Source organism: Lycium ferocissimum, chromosome 4 (assembly GCF_029784015.1).
Source record: "Lycium ferocissimum isolate CSIRO_LF1 chromosome 4, AGI_CSIRO_Lferr_CH_V1, whole genome shotgun sequence".
Taxonomy (NCBI): Eukaryota; Viridiplantae; Streptophyta; class Magnoliopsida; order Solanales; family Solanaceae; genus Lycium; species Lycium ferocissimum.
The window spans coordinates 20912831-20937368 of NC_081345.1; the positions used below are offsets into that span (position 1 = coordinate 20912831).

General features: G+C 38.5%; 1 protein-coding gene across 1 annotated transcript; it reads right to left on the reverse strand.

Annotated features, from left to right (window-relative positions):
- Nucleotides 1-12716: 12716 nt before the first annotated feature.
- Nucleotides 12717-14239, reverse strand: LOC132054449 (CBL-interacting serine/threonine-protein kinase 4-like). Its single transcript, XM_059446456.1, has one exon. It carries the CDS (start codon nucleotides 14204-14206, stop codon nucleotides 12872-12874), a length of 1335 nt encoding a protein of 444 aa, XP_059302439.1. The 5' UTR covers nucleotides 14207-14239; the 3' UTR covers nucleotides 12717-12871.
- Nucleotides 14240-24538: the final 10299 nt, after the last annotated feature.

The window sequence follows — 24538 nt, forward strand, 5'->3', positions numbered from 1 at the left end:
GCTATGGCCCAACTACAAGCCCAGCAGGCGGTTATAAAGACAATTGCAAAATCAAAATCGAGCACCGATCTTTGCTCGTCCCATCCGAGCGGACCGAGAAAGCCGAAGAAAGGCACGTTGCTGCGAACAACGGGAACAATCTCAGGTAAAATATCGAGCTGATAAGAATGCTTGAAGAACTGAAGAAACGAGTCGAATCAGGGGAAAAGAAGATAGAGGCAAACGATAAGAAGGTGGAGAACTACAACGCAAGGGTCGATCAAATTCCTGGAGCACCCCCGGTATTGAAAGGACAGAATTCGAAGAAGTTTGTTCAGATGCCTTTCCCACCTACCGCCGCACCAAAACCGATCCCAAAAAGGTTTCGCATGCCCGACATCCCGAAGTATAACGGGACTACTGACCCAAACGACCACGTGACCACATACACATGTGCCATTAAGGGCAACGACCTCGCAGATGATGAGAGGGAGTCGGTGCTACTGAAAAAATTGGAGAAACCCTATCCAAGGGAGCAATGATATGGTATCACAATTTAGCCGAACATTCAATTGACTCGTTTGCTATGCTTGCAGATGCCTTTATCAAAGCCCACGCTGGGGCCATCAAAGTTGAAACAAAAAAGTCGAACCTGTTCAACATCAAACAACGGGATGATGAAACTCTACGGGAATTTGTAGCCCGATTTCAGATGGAACGAATGGATCTGCCACCAGTACAGGATGATTGGTGATACGCTCAAATTACACGTGTTAATGGTATAACGCGGACGTTGTCAAATATAGTAACCCAACAAGGTTGGGGTCAAATCCCACAGGGAATATGGTGTGAAAAGGTTACTAAAGTCGCAGGATGCTTAATTTAGGTCTAATGTCTTAATCCGATGATTTTGATAAAAGTTGGTTTTTTATGACTAATTGCTTTGGGTTGTAATTTATGGTAAAAGAAACCAAGCTGGTTGTGTTCCCGTTAGATAGAGTGTATGATCATGGGTATTGATCTAGATATACTTCTAATGGATCATTATATCAATGCACTTAACCTCTATATGAATCTCTACTATTTCCCAATAAATAAAGATTATCTCTTTCTATGATTTTCCCAAATATAAGAAAGTAACTATGAAGAACGATTAATGATGCTAAGTAAATTCTTCTTATTCCTAAGTGAATTTATTGAACAAAGTTTAAAGCTTTGAGTCTTTGTTACTTATTCTTACCAACCCTAATTATTTTCCCAAATAAATCAAGGTTTATGGCTTTAATTAATGTTTGCAACCATTAATTATGAATGAAGAATGAAGAATGAAGAATAAATAAACCCTAATAATCCATTATATGTATATCAATCACAAACCCAATCACAAAACAACCATCAATGGGTTCACAACCCTAGTAAGGAAATTTAGCTACTCATAGAAAAAGAAGAACAATTAGAAATAATTGAGATCATAATGCTTACGAATTGATTGCTTGGTATTGAGGAGAAAGTAATTGCAATTGTTTGTAATCCAAAAGACTTCCAAAACTATGAGTATTTAGTGCTAAGAAGAATAAAAACTGAAATCTGATATGTATCGTACAAGAACCCTATCTCAGGTATTTATAAGACCCTAAGTCGCGAGAAGTGAAAAGACAAAATTGCCCGCCGGGTCCATTCTACGGGCCGTAAAACCGTTATACGGCCCGTCAAATTGCTATCCTTCAACCGTCAAACAGTCTCCTGCGTCATTCTACGCTACATTTTGACGGACCGTCAAATATTATGCGGTTCGTATAATTGTTCCGCAGGATGGATCTTCGATGCATTGCTTACTGTGACCATTATACGATTGACGCTCTTAATGTTTTGCGGCCCGTCCAATTGCTCCGTCCGCTCTCTTCGGTGATCTCGTTATTTTCTCCACTTCTTTCTGCATTTTCACTAATTCTCCAACTTTTTGCCATCAAAACACTTCATACCTGAAATCCAATAAAAAACACATAAAATCACATAGACTTGCTTAAAAACAAGTAAAACTTATAGCCAAAAAGCATTGATTGTGGCGTAAAATCACGCCGCATCAATTGGGCCGTTCAAGCCTTTACCCAAGGTCTCAATCCAAGAAGCTCAATCACATCTTTGGAGCTGAAACAGAACTTGGTGGAATATCCGGCTATCGCTTGGGCCGATGTGCATAATAGGTACCAGTCGAAGATCAGAGTTGAGGATGATAAGATTTTGAGAACGACATCAGGGTCTTGGCGCTCCAGCAAAGGAAACGATAGATTGAGAAGAACGACGGATCGAGAACCAAGGCATTCACTTGACAGGTATCAGCCGTATCCGCCCGATCGAAGGGGCAACGTACGCAACGGTGATTCGAGCAAAAACGACAGAAAGAATGATTGCGGTCCGAGTCATCGAGGATTGACGAACAGAAATGTGATCGACTGGTCTTTGAAAAACAAAGAGGCGCCGAGGTTATCCGAGTATAGTTTCCGTATCGATGTGGCAACTATTGCAGCGACCGTCAACCGCAATCGGGAAACGCATTACCCAAGGCCCATCCTGTCAAAATCGGATAAACGGGATAAGAACTTGATTTGCAAGTACCATTACACTCACGGTCATCGAACCGAAGACTGTCGGTAATTAAGAGAAAAGGTCGCTCGGCTGTTTAATTTCATCTTCGGGAGTTCCTAAGCGAATGGGCCAAAGATCATTTCAAGAACGTGGATACCGGTAAGCAAGGTGGACAGGAAGAGCCTCACCAAGTGATCCACATGATCATGGGGGGGGGGGGGGGGGGGGGGGGGGACCGACATTCCCTAGGAGTCGATAATAAAACACACCAAAGTTTCCATAATGAGAGAAAAGCATATTTGAAGTTATGACCCCGACGGTCAATGATGAGGATATAGAAGGCGTCATTCAACCCCACAATGATGCACTGGTAATATCTATCCTTGTTAATAAATTTAGAATTAAACGTGTGCTAATTGATCCAGGTAGCTCAGCTAAAATCATCCGATGGAAAGTCATCGAGCAGCTGGGACTACTAGACCAGATCGTACCAGCAGTCCGGGTCCTCAATGGATTCAACATGGCCTGCGAAACGACGAAGGGAGAGATCACCTTACCGATAAACATAGTTGGAACTACGCAGCAGACTAAATTTTATGTGATAAAAGGAGACATGGGATACAATGCATTCCCCAGGAGCCGATAATGAAACACACCAAAGTTTCCATAACAAGAGAAAAGCGTATTTGAAGTTATGACCCCGACGGTCCCATCTCGTTCAATGATGAGGATATAGAAGGCGTCGTTCAACCCCACAACGATGCACTGGTAATATCCGTCCTTGTTAATAAATTTAGAATTAAACGTGTGATAATTGATCCAGGTAGCTCAGCTAATATCATCCGATGGAAAGTCATCGAGCAGCTGGGACTACTAGACCAGATCGTACCAAAAGTCGGTCTCAATGGATTCACATGGCTGCGAAATGACGAAGGAAGATCACCTTACCGATAAACACAGTTGGAACTACGCAGCAGACTAAATTTTATGTGATAAAAGGAGACATGGGATACAATGCATTGTTTGGAAGACCATGGATTCACAACATGAGAGCAGTTCCCTCAACTCTACACCAAGCATTGAAGTTTCCGACCCCAAATGGGATCAAAACCATTCACGGTGAGCAGCAAGCAGCAAAGGAAATGTTCGCGGTCGAAGAAGCGGTCACGACGACCACGGTACCATTATTAAAGGATGAAAAGTCGAACAAAGAAGAAGAAACCAAATAGCAATCACAGGCCCCGATCCCGGTATCCTTGGAAGGCTGGGTTCAGAACACGTCAGATGAAAAGATCGACTATGGAGTCCCGAGGTCTTTTGTGGTACCCGATGATTCAGATGCCACTAGGTCCACGGTTGAAGAACTTGAGCAAATCATACTGTTCGTTCATCTACCCGACGGGAAGGTATATCTGGGCATGGGGTTGACCCCCAAGCTCAGGAAAAAGTTTATTGAATTTCTTAAAATTAACTCTGATTGTTTTGCTTGGTCCCATTTAGACATGACAGGTATCCCACCGGAGGTGACAACATACAAGCTGAGCTTGGACCCCAGTTTCCCTCCAGATAAACAAAAGAGAAGGCCACAACCCGAGGTTAAGCATGGGTTTATCAAAGACGAGGTATCTAAACTCCTTGAAATAGGATCCATTCGAGAGGTTAAATACCCGGACTGGTTAGCTAACGTTGTAGTAGTGCCTAAAAAAGGAAACAAATTTAGAATGTGTATAGAGTACAAAGATTTAAATAAGGCATGCCCGAAGGATTCATTTCCTTTACCCAGCATCGATCGCATGATCTATGCCACGGCGGGCCATGAGACTCTGAGTTTTTTCGATGCCTACTCCGAGTACAACTAAATACGGATGGACCCAAAGGACTAAGAAAAAACCTCTTTTGTGACCAGGTTCGGCACATATTGTTATAATGTAATACCCTTCGGGCTAAAAAATGCTGGTGCCACCTATCAGCGGCTAGTAAACCGTATGGTCGAACACCAAATAGGAAAATCAATGGAAGTTTATATAGATGACATGGTTGTTAAATCCCTGCGAGCAGAGGACCATTTAAAGTATTTGCAGGAAACCTTCGACATACTAAGAAAGTACAACATGAAGTTGAACTCGGAAAAATGTGCCTTCGGCGTCGGCTCCGGTAAGTTTCTCGGATTCATGGTATCGAATCGAGGGATTGAGATCAACCCGGACGGTACGAAGGTTTATATGAAAGTTTGAAGATCTGATGAAGGTATGAAGATATGAATGTATGACGATGAAGATATGCGTATTCAAAATGCACGAAGGTAAAAACTTTTTGGTGAAAATTCTAAAAGTGAAAAAGTGGAAGGAAAAAGTTAGCTTTTATAGAGAGGGGCCAAGACGATTTGCATTCCGTAACCGTTTTCTCGCCCAACCGGGTCGTGACGCGTGGCTGGTGTCAGAGCGATGCGACGGATGGGACTTTGATCTTATCTATCCATAGGAAGCGTACAGAAGAAGAAATCGGATCATCCCACCGAGTCAACGAGGCTTACATGAACCTAAAAGGTCAGAGCCACAGTTACCTTCGGTTCTCGGTTAAAGTTACTAAAACTCTTTTTATAGATCGAAGGCCCTGTAGCCAGGACTTCGACGCGGCCAAGGTCGAGCATTGGTGCTAATACAACCAAGATCGGGTATGATCGGATAAAGCCCCCTTTCGACCACAAAAGATAAAGGTCCGAACCGACCAAGGTCGAACGTGGAGGAAAAAATAAACTAACGTGGGGGTCGATGAAGAGGCATTTTAATTTTTTATGCGGCAAATCAAGACAACAATAGATCGTACGTTTCAAAGGCATAGATAAGAATGCAAGTTCAAATAGGAGAAACAAGTTAAATGCATGTAGTAAAGCCCAGTATGAGACCGACCTGCAAAATTCTATTAAAATTGCTCCACATGACAAAATCTCGATTTTCTCAGATACATCAGTCCAGCAGGAAAAAGAAAAAAAGCCCTACTTTACGACCATAATCTGAAAACAAAAAAATAACGCCCCAAGTCGGCATAGTGAACCAAAGGTTACGAACTTCGGCCTATACTTTAGGATGCTGCAACGGTACATGACACCTTCTAAACGACCCCAGGATTTTCCTCGGAAGCAGATGAACCAGGGATACTCGGTTCCAGCAAATCTTCCTTATCAAGAATTAGTGTCGATGAGGGTTCGCTGTGAGGCATTTCCCGCCGAGTCTCCATGATATGGCGCGTTCGAACCCGAGAGCCAATCCCCGAATGGCTAACCGGGGTACTTGCAGTGACTCGATGACTGGATGTCCTCACCGACACCGATGTTTTTTATAACACCTCGTGCATTCGGGCTAAGATTTGACTCGTAAGACGAGGGTATAATGAACCCAATTTTAGTAGTGTATAAATGGTGTTTGAAACCCAATCAAGACATGAGAAGAGTCCTTGAGCAAAGCAAAGTCGGAAGCTATCCTACGGAGCGTGTTTTCAAGTAAGCTTGCACCATGTCTCAATTAAAATAAGTATACAGAAAAATATGGAAGGAATTTTGGAAAATTTCCTTCTTAAAAGTTGTAGATCTTTGAAATACCTTTCCAACGGTATATTATTTTGGTCAAACGGACATATCCGTACGGAAAGTTATGCCCGTTTTACTAAAATAAGTTTACGGTGGATTTACGGGGGCAATGCGGCCGTACAAATTATACGGGCCGTAGATTTGGGCCGTAAAACTGGTCCAGAAAGCCCAAATCACTGTAATTGATTTACGGTGGGATCTAAGGACCGTAAAACTTTTACAAGCCGTAAAATGGGGCGTAAAACAGGTCCGACAACAATTTTAAAACTTCGTTTTAAGGCTTTTTCACTTCATTCTTCACATCCCTAAGCCCTAGAACGACGTCCTACCCTCTCCCAATCATCAAGAACACCAAGGTAAGCCTACTCTAATCATTTCAAGTCAATTCTAATATATATATCCTTGTAATCTAAACAAGAAATCATCATTCCTAACCTAGGGTTTTCAAGAAAACCCATCTCAAGGTTCAAGATTCAAGATTTTGAAAATCTTCTTCAAAGTTCAAGTCTTTAATTCAAGTTTTGGAGCATTACCAGGTATGTAGGGTTGCTATCTACGTGTGGGAACATCATTGTTCTCCACGCCTCTTCTTCCATAAAAGTATGAAGCTTTACAAAAACTAGGGTTTTTAACCATGTTCATGATAACCCTAGGTCCATGTCCCATGATTATATTATGTATTGAATTATTATTAATTCTTCATTGAGTTCTTGATATTTCATTATTATTATTGAGAATCCGTCCGAAATCCATGAAAACCCATACTTTGCATCCCATGGGTTCCTACATGCAAGTTATGAATCATTATGTTATTTTCAAGAAAACACTCTACACGATTTACACGTTTTCATGCAAGTATATTATGTAACTATATTGTTCAAATCCATGTTTTACAAGCTATTTGATATGAAACCGTTTTTATGTTATATCACTTCAGAACATGCTTACAAGTTATTTCATGAGACCATGTTACAAGTCATTTCATGAAACCACGTTACAAGTTAATTTCGTGAAATCATGATTACAAGTTATTTACAAGTTATTTCACGAAAATCATGGGCTTCTTAGCCAACTATATCATGTTCATGTTTTTGGAAGTTGCTTAATTAACCGAGAAGGCTCAGTAAAGCCTGAAACTACGTAGCCACCGTGAGATAAGGGTTGTCGCGGAGGCAACACCTTCATTATGCGATTTGGATCCTTACATGCTTATTATTATTTAAATCTCATATCCTTGGCAAGGTGTGAGTGTTCTGCTGGTAGGATCCAAGTACCAGATCATGTTGTCGGTTATATTCAGTTTTAGTTCATGTCTTATACCTATATTATATATATCTATATGTAATTATGTCCATGTCAGATACTCATGTTCATGACCAGGTTTCAGTTTCAGTTTCAGCCCTTATCATGTTATTTCATGTCTCATGTTATTTCATTCAGTTTCTTTACATACCAGTACATTCAATGTGCTGATGTCCCCTTTTATTACCCGGGGCACGGCTTCACGATGCAGTGTTGATTTACGGACGACGCATCTGCCGTAGGACAAACGTTCGTATCGACTTATTGGTGAGCCCCATCTCATTCGGGTTTAGTCAACTCTTTTATTTTATGATTAGCTATGCATCTAAGGTATGCTGGGGGCCTTGTCCCAGCGAGTATGTTTTCCATGTTCAGACTTACGTTAGAGGTTTCATAGACTAGACAAGTCAGTTATGTTATGTCAGACTTTCGGAGTCTTATAGCCATTTTGGCTTATTCATGTTATTTCCGCACTTATGTTTAAACAAGTATTTTGATTAAGTATTATGACTTATTGCCTTTTATAAAGGCTCGTCATGCATTCACGTTATATTCCGCTCATGTTAGGCCTCATGATGATTCAGCAAGCCATATGGTGGATGATTCAGCAAGCCATGTGGTTCGCTCGGTCACATGCAGTAAGGCACCGAGTGCCGTGTTTTGCCCAAGCCATGGTTCGGGGCGTGACATTTTTCTTCCCCGAATGGCATCTTCAATAATAGTTTTTTCCTATGAGGATTTTCGTGTTGGACGTCCTGAAAGTCGAAGACACGGGGTTAAAATACGATATGGAAAAATGAAAATCAAACAAACGGATTAGGAATTACCATGGCTTTTGCCTTTCCACCCTTCGGGTGCCATCCTTCTCCAGGAACGACCCAAGTTACGAGAAGCTCCTAACAATGCGACCACCCATTCAAAGATAGTGATGATGAGCTCAGGTTCAATCGGATTCGGAGTGGGATTCCATATCTCCGAAAAATCGGTGGACAATGGGCGGTGGAGTTGAGCTGTACGTATCATCACAAATCGGTGGAGCCACCCCCTGTCGTAGTCATCTTTGGGGTCTATAAGGCCTCGAGTTCCTCGAGAAAGTAGGTGAACTATCCCACCTCGGATCACCCGAGGTACATATATATGTAACAAGTGATCAAGGGTGAAAGGGATCCCGACTATGTTAGCCAACATCTTGATGCAGTATATAAGTCTCCAAATCTGTGGGGCGATTTGACCAATACACACTCGATACCGGCAGCAAAAGTCCTCGATCACTCGAGGTATGGGGAGGGAGAACCCGATGGCAAAGGGATAGGTGTAGACCATCGAGTAACCAACGACGTGGTGATTCATCTTCACCCCATTTTCAACGGGTAGCACATCGACATCCGCACCAAAGTTACAATCCTCCCTGACTACGGGAATGGTAACGTCATCAATGCAGGACTCAAACCTCTCCACAGATTCAAGATGATGAGAGATCTTGCAGTCATTCACGTATTTGAAACCTGATGGAAGAATATCTGCAGCGAGAAACTCTAACTCCTCGCTGGGACCGGTGACCCCCGTTGGAAACAAAGGTGGCGAATGGGGAGAGACATAGAATGGCATTCACCTTGGGTTAACAATGGAAGAGAAGCCATGGCCGTGCTTGACGTATAAAGCCAAACAATGAAAAATCACGCCCTAGTAGAAGAAGGTTCAGAACTTGGAAAATGGTATAAACTTGATATGGGGACAGAGTAGGATTTTTGGAAAATTAAGGTTTAGGTTTAAAGAATAAAGATACATGGGCTTTATATAGAGAAGAGTACAAAAGGCTTTGTAGTGGATCAAGAACCCTGACAAAGGGGCGATTTTCCAAGAAAAATTTGGCAGTAGAGGTAGGGGTGGGCACGGTACGGTATCTACCGATTACCATACCAAAACCGAAATTTTTGATACCGCGGTTTCAGTATTATGGTATTTGGTATGCATTTTTGTAAAGTTTGGTATTTGGTACAGTATTCAGTATTAATAAAGAAAATACCGAAATACCGAATACCATACCGAAGTATTCCATATAGTTACATATACAATTCATATATATATAAAATACTAACAAATATATAATTAGTATTAGTACGAACTAATTGCTTAGACGTTGGAATTACTTGTAGTTTCTTTTAAATATTTTCACATATGTAAGATGTTAGTATGTATATACACGTTGGAATTGCTTGTAGTTTCTTTTAAATATTTTCACATGTGTAAGATGTTAGTATGATATAATTGATTGAAATGCCCTTTTTGTGTACCGAAGTATATATATCTTGATTGAAATGCTCTTTTTGTGTAATTGATTAACGAAGGGCATTGCTTGTACTTTCTTTTGAATATTTTTACACGTGTAAGGTGTTAGTATAATATAATTGAGACGTTTCTTGAATAGCCGAAGTCTTAATTCTTTATTATATGTATATATGTAAGTCGTAGTCGAACAAACTATGGTTATCGAATTACCGTACCCATGAAAATACCGAACCCGAATTTAAAAATACCGAACCATACCAAACTAATTTGGTATGGTAATGGTATAGTGTTTTTAAATACCGAAATTACCGAACCGAAGTTTCAAATACCGTACCATACCGTACCATGCCCACCCCTAGGTAGAGGTAATAATGAGCTGACATCGGGCAGAGTGCGAAGAGTTGACAAGAATGTCTTATCCTAGGTAGGTTAGTACGGCCCACTCGGCTCTGTCTGGATCCATTTGGGGGGACTATCTGTATACGGGTAAAATCGAGGATATGGATATCCTCGATTTTCCGACATAGAAGTTATGCTCGGTCGGGACAGACCGATCTTATCATATCCCGGGTTCCAAGCTCGAATTGGGATGAGACACTGAGACAAGATGAGGAGGCGATTAATCACCATAATGAGGAGACCGAAATATCCGCCACCAGCCGGATATTTCGGCACCAATCTCGCCAACAGATATTGAGGGATTCTGTTCCTTATTTAGAGTTGTACTAGGGTTAGGACTCCTCTACTATATAAAAAGGAGGCCCTCATTTATTTTTCTCCAGTTTTTCTCAGGCATAGAGAGCACACTCGTGTATTAAGCAAGCAATATAATCATCAGTGTTCATTCATATTTTAAGTCTTTCACTATTGTTCAGTATTCGTTACTCGGCCATCATACCTAGGCCTCGGTCCTCGGTATTCGAGGTTAATCGGTATCCATCATGGCTAGATCTGTTATCTTTGCTTCATCTTATTGTTTTCCACATAGTCTGATATTGTTTTAAATCAAACCGCATATCCTTAGCACCGCATACAAATTTAATTGTTATCCATTTTCGAAGTAAACATTATTAAAATTACAAAAATACTTTTATTTTTTTTAAACTATTCAAAATTCAATACTAAATATGTGTTTGGCCAAACTTCTAAACTCTGTTCATTTTTAAAAGTACTTTTTATTGGAAGTGTTTTTTGAAAAAATAATTTTGGAGAACAACAATTGTGTTTGGCTAATCAGTAGTATGAAAAAAGTACCTTTGTCTATATTAGAGCAATTTTTTGTGCTTAACCAACATTTCAATAGTGCTTATGGGAAAAATTATTTTTTGGCTACTACTCAAAAACACTTATTTTTCCGTAAAAGCTTGGTCAAACGGGCTATTAACCTCATTTACTCAATTTTTCTGAAGCTCTCAACTCTCATTTCTCATTAGTCTTTATATTGCTCTCACCGCAGTACTTCTTAGTCTTTATATTGCTCTCACCGCAGTACTTCCCTCGTCAGTCCCCTATAGCTCATCCAACGACATCACAGTTTGTACTAATTCTTCACACCATAGTACTCAGATAATAGATGCTCCAAAACTGAAAATTTAGTTTTTTTTTTTTTTTTTTTTTTTTTCGTATTTTGAACTTTTATAGGAGGAAGTATTTGTTATCTTTCCTTATTATTTTGAAGAGAGGAGGAAGTGAAATGGCCTTGTTGAGTCTTGGGCTTTGTAGTTGGAGAAGGGTCATTTGAAGCGGAGGAAGTGAAATGCATGTGTTGTGTGTTTGAATGTCTGTATTTTGGGATGAACTAATAAATTCTGGTTAATCTGCTGCATATTAACTAACTTAGTGGAATATGAGGACTGTTTAGTTTAATGTTATTTTTGTTTGTATTTGTTAATTGCTTTTAGTTATTTTGTGTAAGTAGATAAAATGAGTAGATTTAATTTTGTGTTGGTTGGATATGTACCTTAAGTTATGTGGATTGTATATAGGTTGTATATTACCTTGTAATGTGGAATTTTCTGTACTGAACTGAGCCACTCAAATGGCCTTGGTTAATTATATAAGTACATATAAGATGGAATGAGCCAGAGAAATTATCAATTGGCATAGAGATAGTCAAAGGGCCCAACTAAGAAAAATAGGGGTCATATTATTAATAACAATAAATATTTTAAAAGCTATAAATAAGTGGAATAAGATTTGGGTATAACTAAGAGGTTCGTAAGATATTTTTAGCTTTGATCACGCGGTCTAACAGGACGATAACAGTAGATTATCTCTGGTACAAAATTCTTGTTTTACTTCTATTTATCTGAATCCTAAATTGTACATAAGACCACAATTGTGTGAAGTATGCACGTGCACTGAAGGTGAAAGGAGTAGTCAAAGTCAAGAGCTTTAAGAAGTCTTTGACTTCATATTGGGAACCTTATGCGTGTGTGTTTCTGTTGCAGACCACAGTCTGACTTCGAAAACTTCCTAATTATTTGGCATGTGGTTTAAGAAGTACTACAAGTACAAAAACAACTTCCTAATTAATTTCACTTAATTAGTGACCCTCTAGATTATTAAATTGTTTGATTTAGTGTAAGCACCGGCGCAACTAAATAATTTCTGCAAATTAAGACTCAAAATAAACGATGTGAAACTTTGGTCCTACTCATATTTTTCTTCACTGCACATGATCAAACATAAAACTCTGCCATACTTCGGTGGTGGTTGGTTTGAAAGAGACCTTTTGGGTTAGTATAAATGAGCCTTCAAACATTTTCTGATTTGTGAGACATGCGAAAAATACCATGGTCATGTTGACCATTGCAATATCTGGTTATTAGGAAGTCATTGTTGCATGCTTTAGTTCACCGATTCTTGTATGAACACAACACAAGAAATCATGAAATTTACTTCATTCATTTTTCTTTCTTAACGAATGGGAGCTATATATATTAGATGCTAGCTCCTAAGAATATAAAACAACAACAATAACTACGCTTCAATAATCTCAAATAAGTTAGTATCGGCTACGTGGATCCTTACCAATCATTTTTGTCACTTTAATTCATCTCAAATGCCAAAACTTATACAAAATTAAAAAAAATGAAAAATATAAAAAATTCTATATAGGTCTTCCCTTCAAGACCCGTCACCATTGTACCACGAAGAAACAATATCTTTCAGCCCAACTTCCATTACTTTCCATTGAGTTTCATCAAATTCTTGTCCTCCATCTACAACCTTAATCTCCACCAACCATAGCTTTGCTGCCATTTCCCATATTTCCACCAACAAGACCACTCTCCCTTTTACTAACCCTATTCCTCCGCCTTTCGTTCTTTCCACTCTATATCCTTCTTCTTTTCCAATTTTCATCACCTTCTCTTCAACACTCCCTACCTGAACACTTGTAGTAAACCTCAACTCTTTCTTCTTCGATCTACCTCCGAATAACCCCGATAAATCCAACCCGCGCGACATTGATATTATATCAAACGCATTCATTAATCTCCCCGATTTTTCACACTCCTTTTCAAGTATACCTTGTCCAAATAGCTGCTGCTGATTATTTGACTCTTCCCCTTTCGTTGCAGATCTCTTGAACCACGACATCTCCGTTAATTCCTCAATGCTTAACCTCGTGCTCGGGTTAGGATCGAGCAACCGGTTTATTACACTCCGAGCAGGCTTTTGAACCCAATCAGGAAACTGATACTCGCGACGATGTTTCGCTAGATGCAACCTGGTGTAGCTGCTGTCATCGAACGGAAGTTTTCCTGCGAGGAACACAAAGAGAATAACCCCACAAGAAAAAGCATCTGCTTTAGAACCCTCATATTCTCTTCTGTATACTATCTCTGGAGCCGCGTAAGCTGGAGTACCACAAGCCGTTTGGAGTAGGCTGTTGCTGAGCTGTTCATCATGAAGAGCGCTGAATCCAAAGTCGGAGACTTTAAGCCGACCTTCTCCATCAAGGAGAAGGTTCTGTGGCTTAAGGTCGCGATGAGCCACGCCTTTTTGATGGCAAAAGTGTAGAGCTGAGACAAGTTGATGGAAGTAATACCTAGCCGTGGAGTAAGAGATTCTGCCACGTCGGTTGAGCTTGGAGAAAAGATCGCCACCTGGCGCGAGTTCCATGATGAGATAGATTTTGGACTTTGTGGCCATCACTTCATTGAGTTTGATGATGTTTGGGTGACTGTTAAGGCGATACATGGCAGAGACTTCGCGTATGATTAACCGTTCCATGGTGGCGTCCACTGTGGTATTTTTGTCCATAACTTTGATGGCAACGATAGTACCATCGTCTAAACGGCGTGCATGATAAACTTTCGCGAAGCTGCCACGTCCAAGAAGATGACCTAGTTGATATTTGCCTAGAATTATCGGCCCACTGCCACCACCACTGTTAGAACTGGTTGTTCTTCGGATTTTAACGGTGGAGGAAGGTGGCGTGGGCCGTTTTTCGTCCATGCTAAATGGACGAAGGAGAGAACAAACAGGAACAAAAAGCAGGACGGCAAAAGAGAAGATGTTATTTTGTTGGTTTTATATGAAATATTAGTAGAAGTTAGATAGTTGAGTTGGGCTGGAGTGTCCTCTTTGTATTATATAAGATTAAGGACTCTTCCGTTTTTGTTCCTTCTTTTAATTTTAGAATGATTAGGATTCTAAACCTAAAGATAATAGAATGATGTTAAACATTGCGGCGTTCAAGTGTCTTTACTCTTTAGTAATTAGGTTTTCATCAAATTAAATTATACACCGCGTTTCTATTTCCGGGATTATTAATGAGTAGTACGTCCAATCATAGAACGATAATAATAATAATAATAATAATAATAATAATAATAATAATAATAATAATTTTGAGGACAAAGTATTTAGACGTTTTACCTTTTGAAAAATACAATCCATGTAGATAAACATGTGCATATTTAGAGATAATTTAAACTTCTCATTGTATGCTTAATATGAAAATTTATAACTATACAAATACTGTATCTGTTGTTTGTTCTATACTACATATGCAATTTTGATTCTTCTATTATTGGACTGAAGCTTAGCTACGCACAATTATTAGTTATAGAATTCAGACTGACAAGTGCTCAGCAATAATATTTTAGTTTCGCTAAGGTCAGTCAACGAAAAGAGCAGAACTATTTAGAAAGGGAAAAGAGGTTTTAAATTTACTTTATTTATATAAAGCTAACATATTAAATGGTTCCATTGTTCTCCAAAAACTGATTAGTGGTGAAGGTTTCACAGTCGTATTGGCCTCTAGTTGTTCATGACATAAAAATATGATGGTTCTTTTTTTTTTTTTTTTTTTTTTTTTAATCGGATTTCTCCAAAGGGACAAATTTATGTTTCCTTTGGGAACGCTAAAACAGACAGAATTAGATATTCATGTCAAAATTATCAAGGTCTTTTACCTTTTTAAAAGGTGTGTTTGGCAGCGAATAAACTGGAAAAAAAAAAAAAGAATGGTATTTTTTCAATTGAGAAAAGATAGAATGGTATTTTTTCAATTTTTTTAATAGAACCTCTCACAATGATTATTACACTCGCTGTCACAAACAAGTCATTGCCACTGCTGTATTTTTACCAACATATCATTTTTTATTTTTCTGTTATTAACTTTTTCTTTCTCTTTCTTCTTCTTTCTCCTCATCCTCACCCTATTTTTATCAACCATTTCATAAAAGAAATCACCATCATCTTTAACCCACACCCACCACCACCACCATCATCTCCCCACCAAATTTCATCAAATTCCTTAAAAAAAAAAAATCACCACCACCATCTTTAACCCACATCCACAACCAAGACCATTTCTAGCAAACCCATTTCTTCCACCACCATTATTAGCAAACCCATTTCTTCCATTTATTAGCAAAACCCATTTCTTCCATAACTTTATTTTTGAAAGAGAATAAAATACCCACATCCACAACCACCACCATTTCTAGCAAACCCATTTCTTCCACCACCATTAGTCCCACTTACACTTAAATTCGACAAATTAGTTGTTTCTTATTAGTATATATAAAAACCCATTTCTTCCATAACTTTATTTTTGAAAGAAAACAAAATCTAAATCAAAAACAAAAAAATGGTGAAAATGAAAAGAAAAAAATGATCATAGAGAGAAAAGGGATTAGAAGAAGAAGGATATTTGACGGGGCCGAAGAAAAAGAAGAAGAAGCAAACTCGTGGCGGGGGGGGTGGGGGGGCCGGGTGGGGGGAGGGGGGGGGCCGTGAAGAAGAAGAAGAAACAAAGAAACCAACCAAGAAGCCATGGAAATCCACCCTCTCTCCCTTTCTTCTTCAATCACATTAACACATCAATGATGAAAAGAAACCAACCAACGCAAATGGAAATTTTAGCTATAAGTCCACTTTTTTTTATTTTTCACTCTCTTAATTTTTTATTTTTTTTATTTTTTTTGCCACGTATAAAAATAATTGAAACGTAAGTTGTTAAGGGGGGTAAAAAATAGAAGTTAAGTTTAGTTGCTAAAGTGAGTTTTCTGCCAAGTTCAGGGGTTAAAACATGTCTTTTCCCTTTTCAATTTGAATAGAACCAAATGATTCTACAAACAAGTCCTGTATTTTTTACGAATTTTTCTGTTAATTCTTACCGATTTCATATAAGAAAATCATATGATATACTCTCTCTGTTTAAATTTATGTGAACCTATTACTATTTGGGGAGTCTACGAGGTGGTTCTTTGACATCTTTTTTCTTGCATTTTTTTTTAAATTATTTGAAATATAAATTATCATGGCTTATAGTAATTTTTATGTAGTTTCTAAATATATAAATTTTATTTAAATAAACTTGTAAAAACTATGTCAATATCTATGGTCAAAGTTATAAAATTTGACCTTCATACTCCGAAAGGTTCAAATAAATTGAAACAGAGGGAGTAAATAATATTCGTATTGAAACACTGTATGGGTAAAAAATGTACTTGACATGTGGACTAATATGTAATCGACACACGTCAGTATATTCAATGATGTACAAATATCAGACGGTAATGCCGAGCATAGCGTTTACGGAAAGACAACTAATACCGGAGAATTGGTCAACGTGAAAGAACATCAACGGAACAACATCAAAGACCATCTTTACTACGCATTAAATGGAATTAATGCAAAGAACGATAAAACAGCTTATAACGGCCAGAATCAAGGAATTAAATGACAATCATTAATTCAGAAATTAATGATTGCCGTTACTTACATACAACGGGAAGGGTACCAAATATATAGGATGATATACCTATAAATAAGATTTTCACTTGTATATAGGGGCATCCAATATTGACTGAGAAAGATACTTCTACTGATTATTATTTTTACTTAGTCTCATCATCATTATTCACTGATCATTAAGTTTCTTGCTAATTCTTGGAAAGGAGAAAGTTCATTACTACTATTCATCACAATTGACATAAGTTTACTCTTTTTTTTTCTCTTTATTTACGTATTCCTTGTCAATTATTAATAACGTACTTGTGTTAACTCTTTCATTTATATTGAATTACTACCAACTGTGGTTAACCTTAGAACAAATTTAACTATTTGGGTAAAATTCAAATTTTGACTCAAACAGTTTGGCGCCGTCTGTGGGAATTCTGCAGTTAGCTTTGTAGTTTGATCTCTATCCTATCTCTGTTTACGCAAGCGTTATTACGTTGGTATTTTTTATTGTTTTTACATACAGATTTCACCGCGATTTCAAATGAAAACAATCTAAGAGCGAATAAGAAAATCATCACCAACAATTGCCGCATCAGCAATTTGAAGTTATATCATGTCAAACACCTAGACACATTTTACGAGATGTACCCTTTGACCGGGATTAATCCTGATTGAATTTTACCATGGAGAAGTTGTGAAAAGGATATGCGAGAATGGCATATATGCTATATTGTTTGAGTATTAATACTTCACAGGGGGCTATGAACAGGGACTGTCAGTCTGCATGTACACTCTAGGGACTATAAGTCATTCCAAAAAAATTGCAAATTACTTTTCAAGCTACAATACTTTTATCTCAGCATGCTTTCAAAATCGCACATCGGAGAACATTGTACAAACATGATCCCGATTCATAGAGCGATTGTATCAACCCTAGTTCCAGTTATTTAAAAAATAAAAATAAAATAAAAAAATCTTCTACTTTTCAAAGAGAAATTCAATTCCACGCCATTGTTTAAAGAGACAACGAAAATGAGAAAACACTCTCGTAATATGACTTAGGCAAAAAGTTTATTCAAAACAGGGAAAGCACCATAAAAGGATACTCGGAAATACTAGAAGTATACATGGATCAACTCTTCTACTTAAAGATGGCAGGAATCTAAGAATCAGCAATGGTGATCAAGATTGGAATTATCAGATGGCACCACGAACCAAATCAGCACACATTTTTTCAAGATTCTTAACGTTTTTGGAGGAGAGAGTGATTCTAATCTTGGGAACCATCTCCGGAATCTTCCAAGTCTTTAAGGGATGCTGATGCAACACGAATCTCATTGGTAGCAGCTTAAAGAGATGCGGTCAAATTATAACTTGGAGTAAGGAATTCTTCAAAAGCCTCTTTCTGAGATGTAAGGATGTCCACATCGCGTTGAGGGGGCAGTAGCTTACACCGGGAGTAGCAGCGTTCACGAGACGCTTCAACGCTTTTAAACCGATCTTGAAGGTCCGCGTAAGATGTGTTCAACACTTGCATAGCATTATCCCGGTGATGTAATGCAAAAACGACATCCTCTAGGCGCAACATCAAAGCAGCTTTAACAGAGTCAGAGTCCCGAAGGTCAGACTTAAGCTTTTTTTATTTTTGACTTAAGTTGTTCGTTTTCTTTTCTCGTTTTAGCAACATATGTTGAAGAAGCCGTTGCGAGGGAATGACCTTGTAGAAGCATCTCGGATAAGTGACCCAAGGATAATTTCGCGTTGCCATGGGGCATTCTCAGTAAAAGGAGGGATCCCGAAGAGCTTTCCTGTCGGAAATGGTTGACACTCTTCGGAGAAACTTCTCTCAACAATATATCGGGATTATACAAAGGAGGAGAAACGGAATGACGAATATCAGCTTGAACCTCCTCGTCATCATCCTTTATTATTATTATTATATCCCTCTTTCGTTTTCTATTTGAGGGTCCGGGCTTTTCTAAAGGAATGACTGAGGGAAGAAGCCTTAAGATCCTCCAAGAACGAATAACATCCCGAGAGGCTCCCAACAAACTCGTGATCCAATCAAGAATGTCAGCAATTTCATTTGGATGGACAGGATTAGGAGTTGGATTCCAAGTCTCCGGAAAAACCTCATCGGAAGGGCGATGGAGTAGTTCTGTTCTAATTTTTACAAACCGCTCTAAACAATACACGTCGCCGGAATCGATAGAGTCAATTAAGTTGCATTCTCCATAGGGATACAAATGGATCAAACCACCCCGAAAAACGAAAGGGATGTATAAATGGATCAGATGATCCAAGGTAATAGGAATTTTAGCCTTCATGGCTAAAAAATGGAGGCAATAAAATAATCGCTAAGTATCAAAAGCTATTTGGCCAACACACACATTGTATCAGCGACAAAATTCCTTAATGACAAGATGAATGGGTAACATAAACCCAATAAGAAAAGGAAAAATGGCCATCAGTGTAAAACCATCAACATGGTAATGGAGTTTTGTTCCGTTGTCAATAGCTAAAATAACATCAAAACCCAAACCACATTCCTAAGCAACTGAAGCAATATCTTCAGAAGCAATAGAGGAGCCAATATCTTCTATGGGAGAAGAATGTTGGAAAATTCCAAAGTCGTTAGTATAATCGGAACGATTTGGAAGAAAGGTAGTAGCAAAGGTTTCTAATTCAAAAGGATTAGATGGAATTTTAGAAGGATTTTTACAAGAAGAAGAAGACATGTTTTCATAAAAGATATGTAAAGTTTGCAGAGAATAATTCTTACTTTAAGTGAAATATGAAAAAAAGGAGACGATGAGAAATTTGATCAATGATTCACTTCTTTATATAAATTCAAAAGAGGAATACAAAGGGTTTGAATTGATGGTTCCAATAAAAAGCAGCCTTTATGGCTAATTATGAGACGTTACGCGAATTGAAGAGGATCATCGGAAAACTAAACTGTCTTATTAGTTTTAGTCATATTTTCCCGCCAAAATTCAGGAGAATCCACGGGAACCGAACCGTTTCGCCGAGAAGAAAAAGGGATTATATACATGTATGACTACAGTTCATACAACCAATATCAATGCGAAATGTGCAACGCCATAACGGCAAAACATTAAATACAAGCGTTACAAAAATTATTCGTTATAAGAGAATATTGCAATTAAATTGCATGATGCCCCTTCAAATACCAAATACGGCAAAAGATTCCGATCTTTTGATATTCCCGAATCTGCTAATATCATGCCTTTTGAATTCCGATTCATAAATCTAAGCTAGGGACTGACGAGATTACATCAATGAGACATTATTTCTAATAACCGTAGAGGAAATCTTTATCTCCAGATCTTTTGAGATTCGGGTAGATGTAAACTCCCATCGCCAAAATCATTAGGAACTTAAGGTATCTTTGCTTTTTATATTATTTTGTGATTAAGTGGCAAATAAATTGTTTAAACCTTATCTTTCACAAAGTAAAACAAATTTCTTAATATGAGAGATGCCCTCTTTTTCGGCATTACGAGTGAAGAAATTTATTCGCGATGAATAAGATGTCTAAACCATCTACTCGAATATATTTGCGGCAAAATTACAAATATCCTTACAAGTATTTCGAGGTCGGAATTCTGGAACGGACTGATCACCCGGGAAAGGTTCTAACCAAAGAAATCTTACAAGAGATTTACCATAAAAAGGGAAGTTTAATTCATTACAAAGTCAAGCACAAAACAAAAACTCTTACAAAGCAATGGCTAAACCCAAGCGGAGCAAAAGTAAGAGAAACAATCAAACAATGGAGGAAATAGAAATGTAGGAGCCTCTGAAATGAAATAAGTGTGATGATCTTCAGATGGAATCTTCTTTTCAAAAAGCAAATCATCACTTGCATCTCCGAAATCACTTTCCTCCTCAGCCTTCTCTTCATCAATTTCTTCTTCAACATTATCATCTCCGAACATGTTACCAAAAAGATCACGAGCGTCTTTTAATTTTTGCTCAGCAGTAGCAAGAGCGTCGGCATGATCAAATGAGAAAAGATCAAGTCCTTTCAAAAAATTGAAGCGGGCCTTAAGAACAGCCAGGTTAAAAGCATTTTGCTTTTCCACGACATGGGATTCTTCCAACCGCTTGACTTTCAGCTTATACTGGTCTTTCCGGAGCATGAGTTGTTTCCAGCGCTTTTGCAAAACCTCTAACTTTCTCAACACCTTAGCAATAAATCTATTTTTCTTCTCCAACGAAGCTTTCATCTCGAGATCCTTCTCAATGTACTTCTCCTCAATCGCAACTATGTCTCTCTTACTTTGGTTTAAATCAATTAAAGCTCTAGTTAGATCCCCAGAGTCTTAAATGCTCTTAACTTGTAATGATTGAAATTTTGCATCAAGCTCGGCAAATTCGGCATCCCGAGAGGAAAATCTATCTCGGAGATTCTGGATATCCTCATTGGCTTTTTCAAATTTGGCCTCCGTTTGAATGAGTTTCACCCTCAAATTGCCAATGGTCATATCCTTCTCGGAAATCTCTCCTTTCAGTTTCGGGAAGTCAGATACCTGATCTTGAAGACGCTTCAACTCTACTTTATATACATTAACTTCCGCCTTGGCTTCTTTTAATTCTGCATCAGAGCAAGATTGCTTTGCTTTCAAAGCCGATAACTCCTGAGTTAGAGCAACATTATCTTCATTGAGTTTGTCAATGTGTTTTGATTGACCCTCAGAACTCTCCAAACTCCCCTCCAAATAAGTCTGAGCCTGCAAGCAAATTATCAAAAGTTATAACAAATTAAGAAGAATTGGTGGAGGAAAATTTATATAGAAGAAGGTGAAAAGAAACATACCTAGACCATAAGCCCTAAAGCAATCATGTTCATCTGATATGTGGGCATATCCTTTAGAACGGCATGTTCTTTTGGTCCTATGAAATTATTGGCAAAAGTACTCATCACATGAGGATTAGCCAATAAATTCACCTCATCAGATAAACTGAAAGATCGGGTATGATTAATAGTAAGAGGAACAAAAGACTGCATCCATTTGATTGTGGGATCATCAGCCCGAAGAGATTCATCACCAGTATCAATTTCACGCGAATCCTCGTGAACAGGTCTTTTTCTTTCTGCATAATCAGAAGACCCCAGAAGGAGTTGCAGTATCGCACGGGAGGGTGTCAACTTTAGGAGAACCATCAACTTCAACCCGAGAGGCATCAACTTTGGGAACATCGGCAATCTCTAACCCGACAATGTCAATCTCGGTTATATTAACAGCGGCAATTGTGCTTTGGAAAGGCACCTTGGAAGCATCATCAATGATTATCACTTCAGGGAGAGTAGCCGGTAAATCTTCTTCCCGAGAAGGAACTTCAAGGATGCTAGATAAATCTTCAGAACCCTTCATCGGAGATGCCACTGGGACATTTGCCACATTAATAAGAGAAAGGTTAGTTCTTCTTCTTTTCCTCAAAATTAAAGGCATATCTTCCTCGGAATCTGAACTTTCAGTGCTAAGCCTACCTTCAGTCTTCCCCATCACGGAAGGTCCTGAAGAGGATTGCTTCTTCAGTCTCCTCTTCTTGAGAACAGGTTTACCAACACCCTTTGAACCTTCCACCTCCGCACTCGATCTTTTTCTGACAATAGAACGAATATTGTCTAGTGTTGAGTCGTCATCATTTGGAAGAATCAAAGCTTTTGATGATGATCTCTTTTTACTGGAACGACCTGACAAAATAAAGACAATAAAGACAATTGTAATCAGGAAAAGAAGGTTAATAATATCTTTATTCTTTCCGGAATCATCCAAAGTGCGAATGCCCTATTGCACCGCCATTGATTCCCAAGTTCTAGCACTTGCCGAAAATCGGATCATTGTTTCTGTAAATGCACTAATATTCTCCGGAATATTTAACTCGAGATTAAAAGCTCTTGCATTCCACTTCTCCGGAAAGGACTCGACGTCACTACTCACTAACTGATGAGTAGGAATAAACACAAATTCAGTAAACCAAAAAGGGTCATGGCTATCTTCAGGATCCTCGAACAATTTATTCAAGCCTCTGGCCCTAAACATTATCATAGAACCCCTTATGAAACGAAGGGAGTTCAAATATAAAATATGATCCAAGGTAAGCTATGCATTGGCAAGACGAGCAACGTGTTGATATAATTGAATCAAACGCCAGACTCCCGGTGTAAGTTGAGCAACACATACTTGGAGACGGCGGCTTAATTGATCAATCAGCGAAGTTAACGGTAAATTAAACCCAATAGTAAAGGGGTAAAGATACACTGTGGAAAACCCGGGCAAATGAGAAGTAGCGCGCCTCTCCGATTCAGGAACAATAATCTCCACATTGTGATCCTTCCAATGACACCTTTCAATGACGAAAGGGACAAGATTTTCGATAATATGGGATTTAATCCCTGACATCATTGTCGTTCTTTCCCTATCAGATTCATATTCGTTTATCTTCACGTTAGTAGTATGAGAAGAATTTTTGGGGAGAACGCCATCCACAGAAGGAGGATTTATCTTTCCAACTTCAACAACACCAGCACTACCATATAAAGAAGAAGACCCAGTAGATGCAGCAGCAATAGCATCGCCCATCAATTTCTTGGAAGGCACTCTATTTTTAGGTTTTTCAACACCTACATGAGGAGGAAAAGCATCAACAATAACGGTCTTTTCTGGCAAAATGTTCTGAGAAGATGAAGGAGAAGACATGATTATGAATTCGAGGAAACAAAGAAGGAAAGGAAGCAAAGGAATTTAAAATTGAAGAACTTAGGAGCAGAAAAAGTTGGGATGAAATAGTAGAAAAAAGGTAAAATTTGAACTTTTGTAGAGAATGTAAAACCGCCATCATTACCTTGGGAAACAGCGGGAAAACGAAGGGCATGGTTGCAGCCAAGTGGCCCACGCCTGACTTCATCATTTAATGCGAGTCCTTTCAACTTCTGTGATTATACCACGTAGTCATCACGACAGTGGGCCATAATCCGCCATCAGTTAAAACGTTCCCTGTTCCATGGAAAGAAGAATTCAACTGTCTAATTAAGAGAGGATTAATGAAGATCGGCAAGACAATTTCTCGAAAACATTTTTGTGATGAACCCGAAAAATTGAGGGACTATCTGTATGGGTAAAAAATGTACTTGACACGTGGACCAATAAGTAGTCGACACACATCAGTATATTCAATGATGTACAAATATCAGATGGTAATGCCGAGCATAGCATTTATGGAAAGACAACTAATACCGGAGAATTGGTCAACAGAAAGAACATCAACGGAAACAACATCAAAGACCATCTTTACTACGCATTAAATGGAATTAATGCAGTAACGATAAAACAGCTCATAACGACCAGAATCAAAGAATTAAATGACAATCATTAATTCAGAAATTAATGATTGCCGTTACTTACATACAACGGGAAGGGCACCAAATAGGATGATATACCTACCTATAAATAAGATTTTCACTTGTATATAGGGGCATCCAATATTGATTGAGAAAGATACTTCTACTGATTATTATTTTTACTTAGTCTCATCATCATTATTCACTGATCATTAAGTTAC

Coding starts and splice junctions, on each gene's coding strand:
- LOC132054449 (XM_059446456.1), bottom strand. CDS start 14,206: ATGGACGAAAAACGGCCCACGCCACCTTCCTCCACCGTTAAAATCCGA.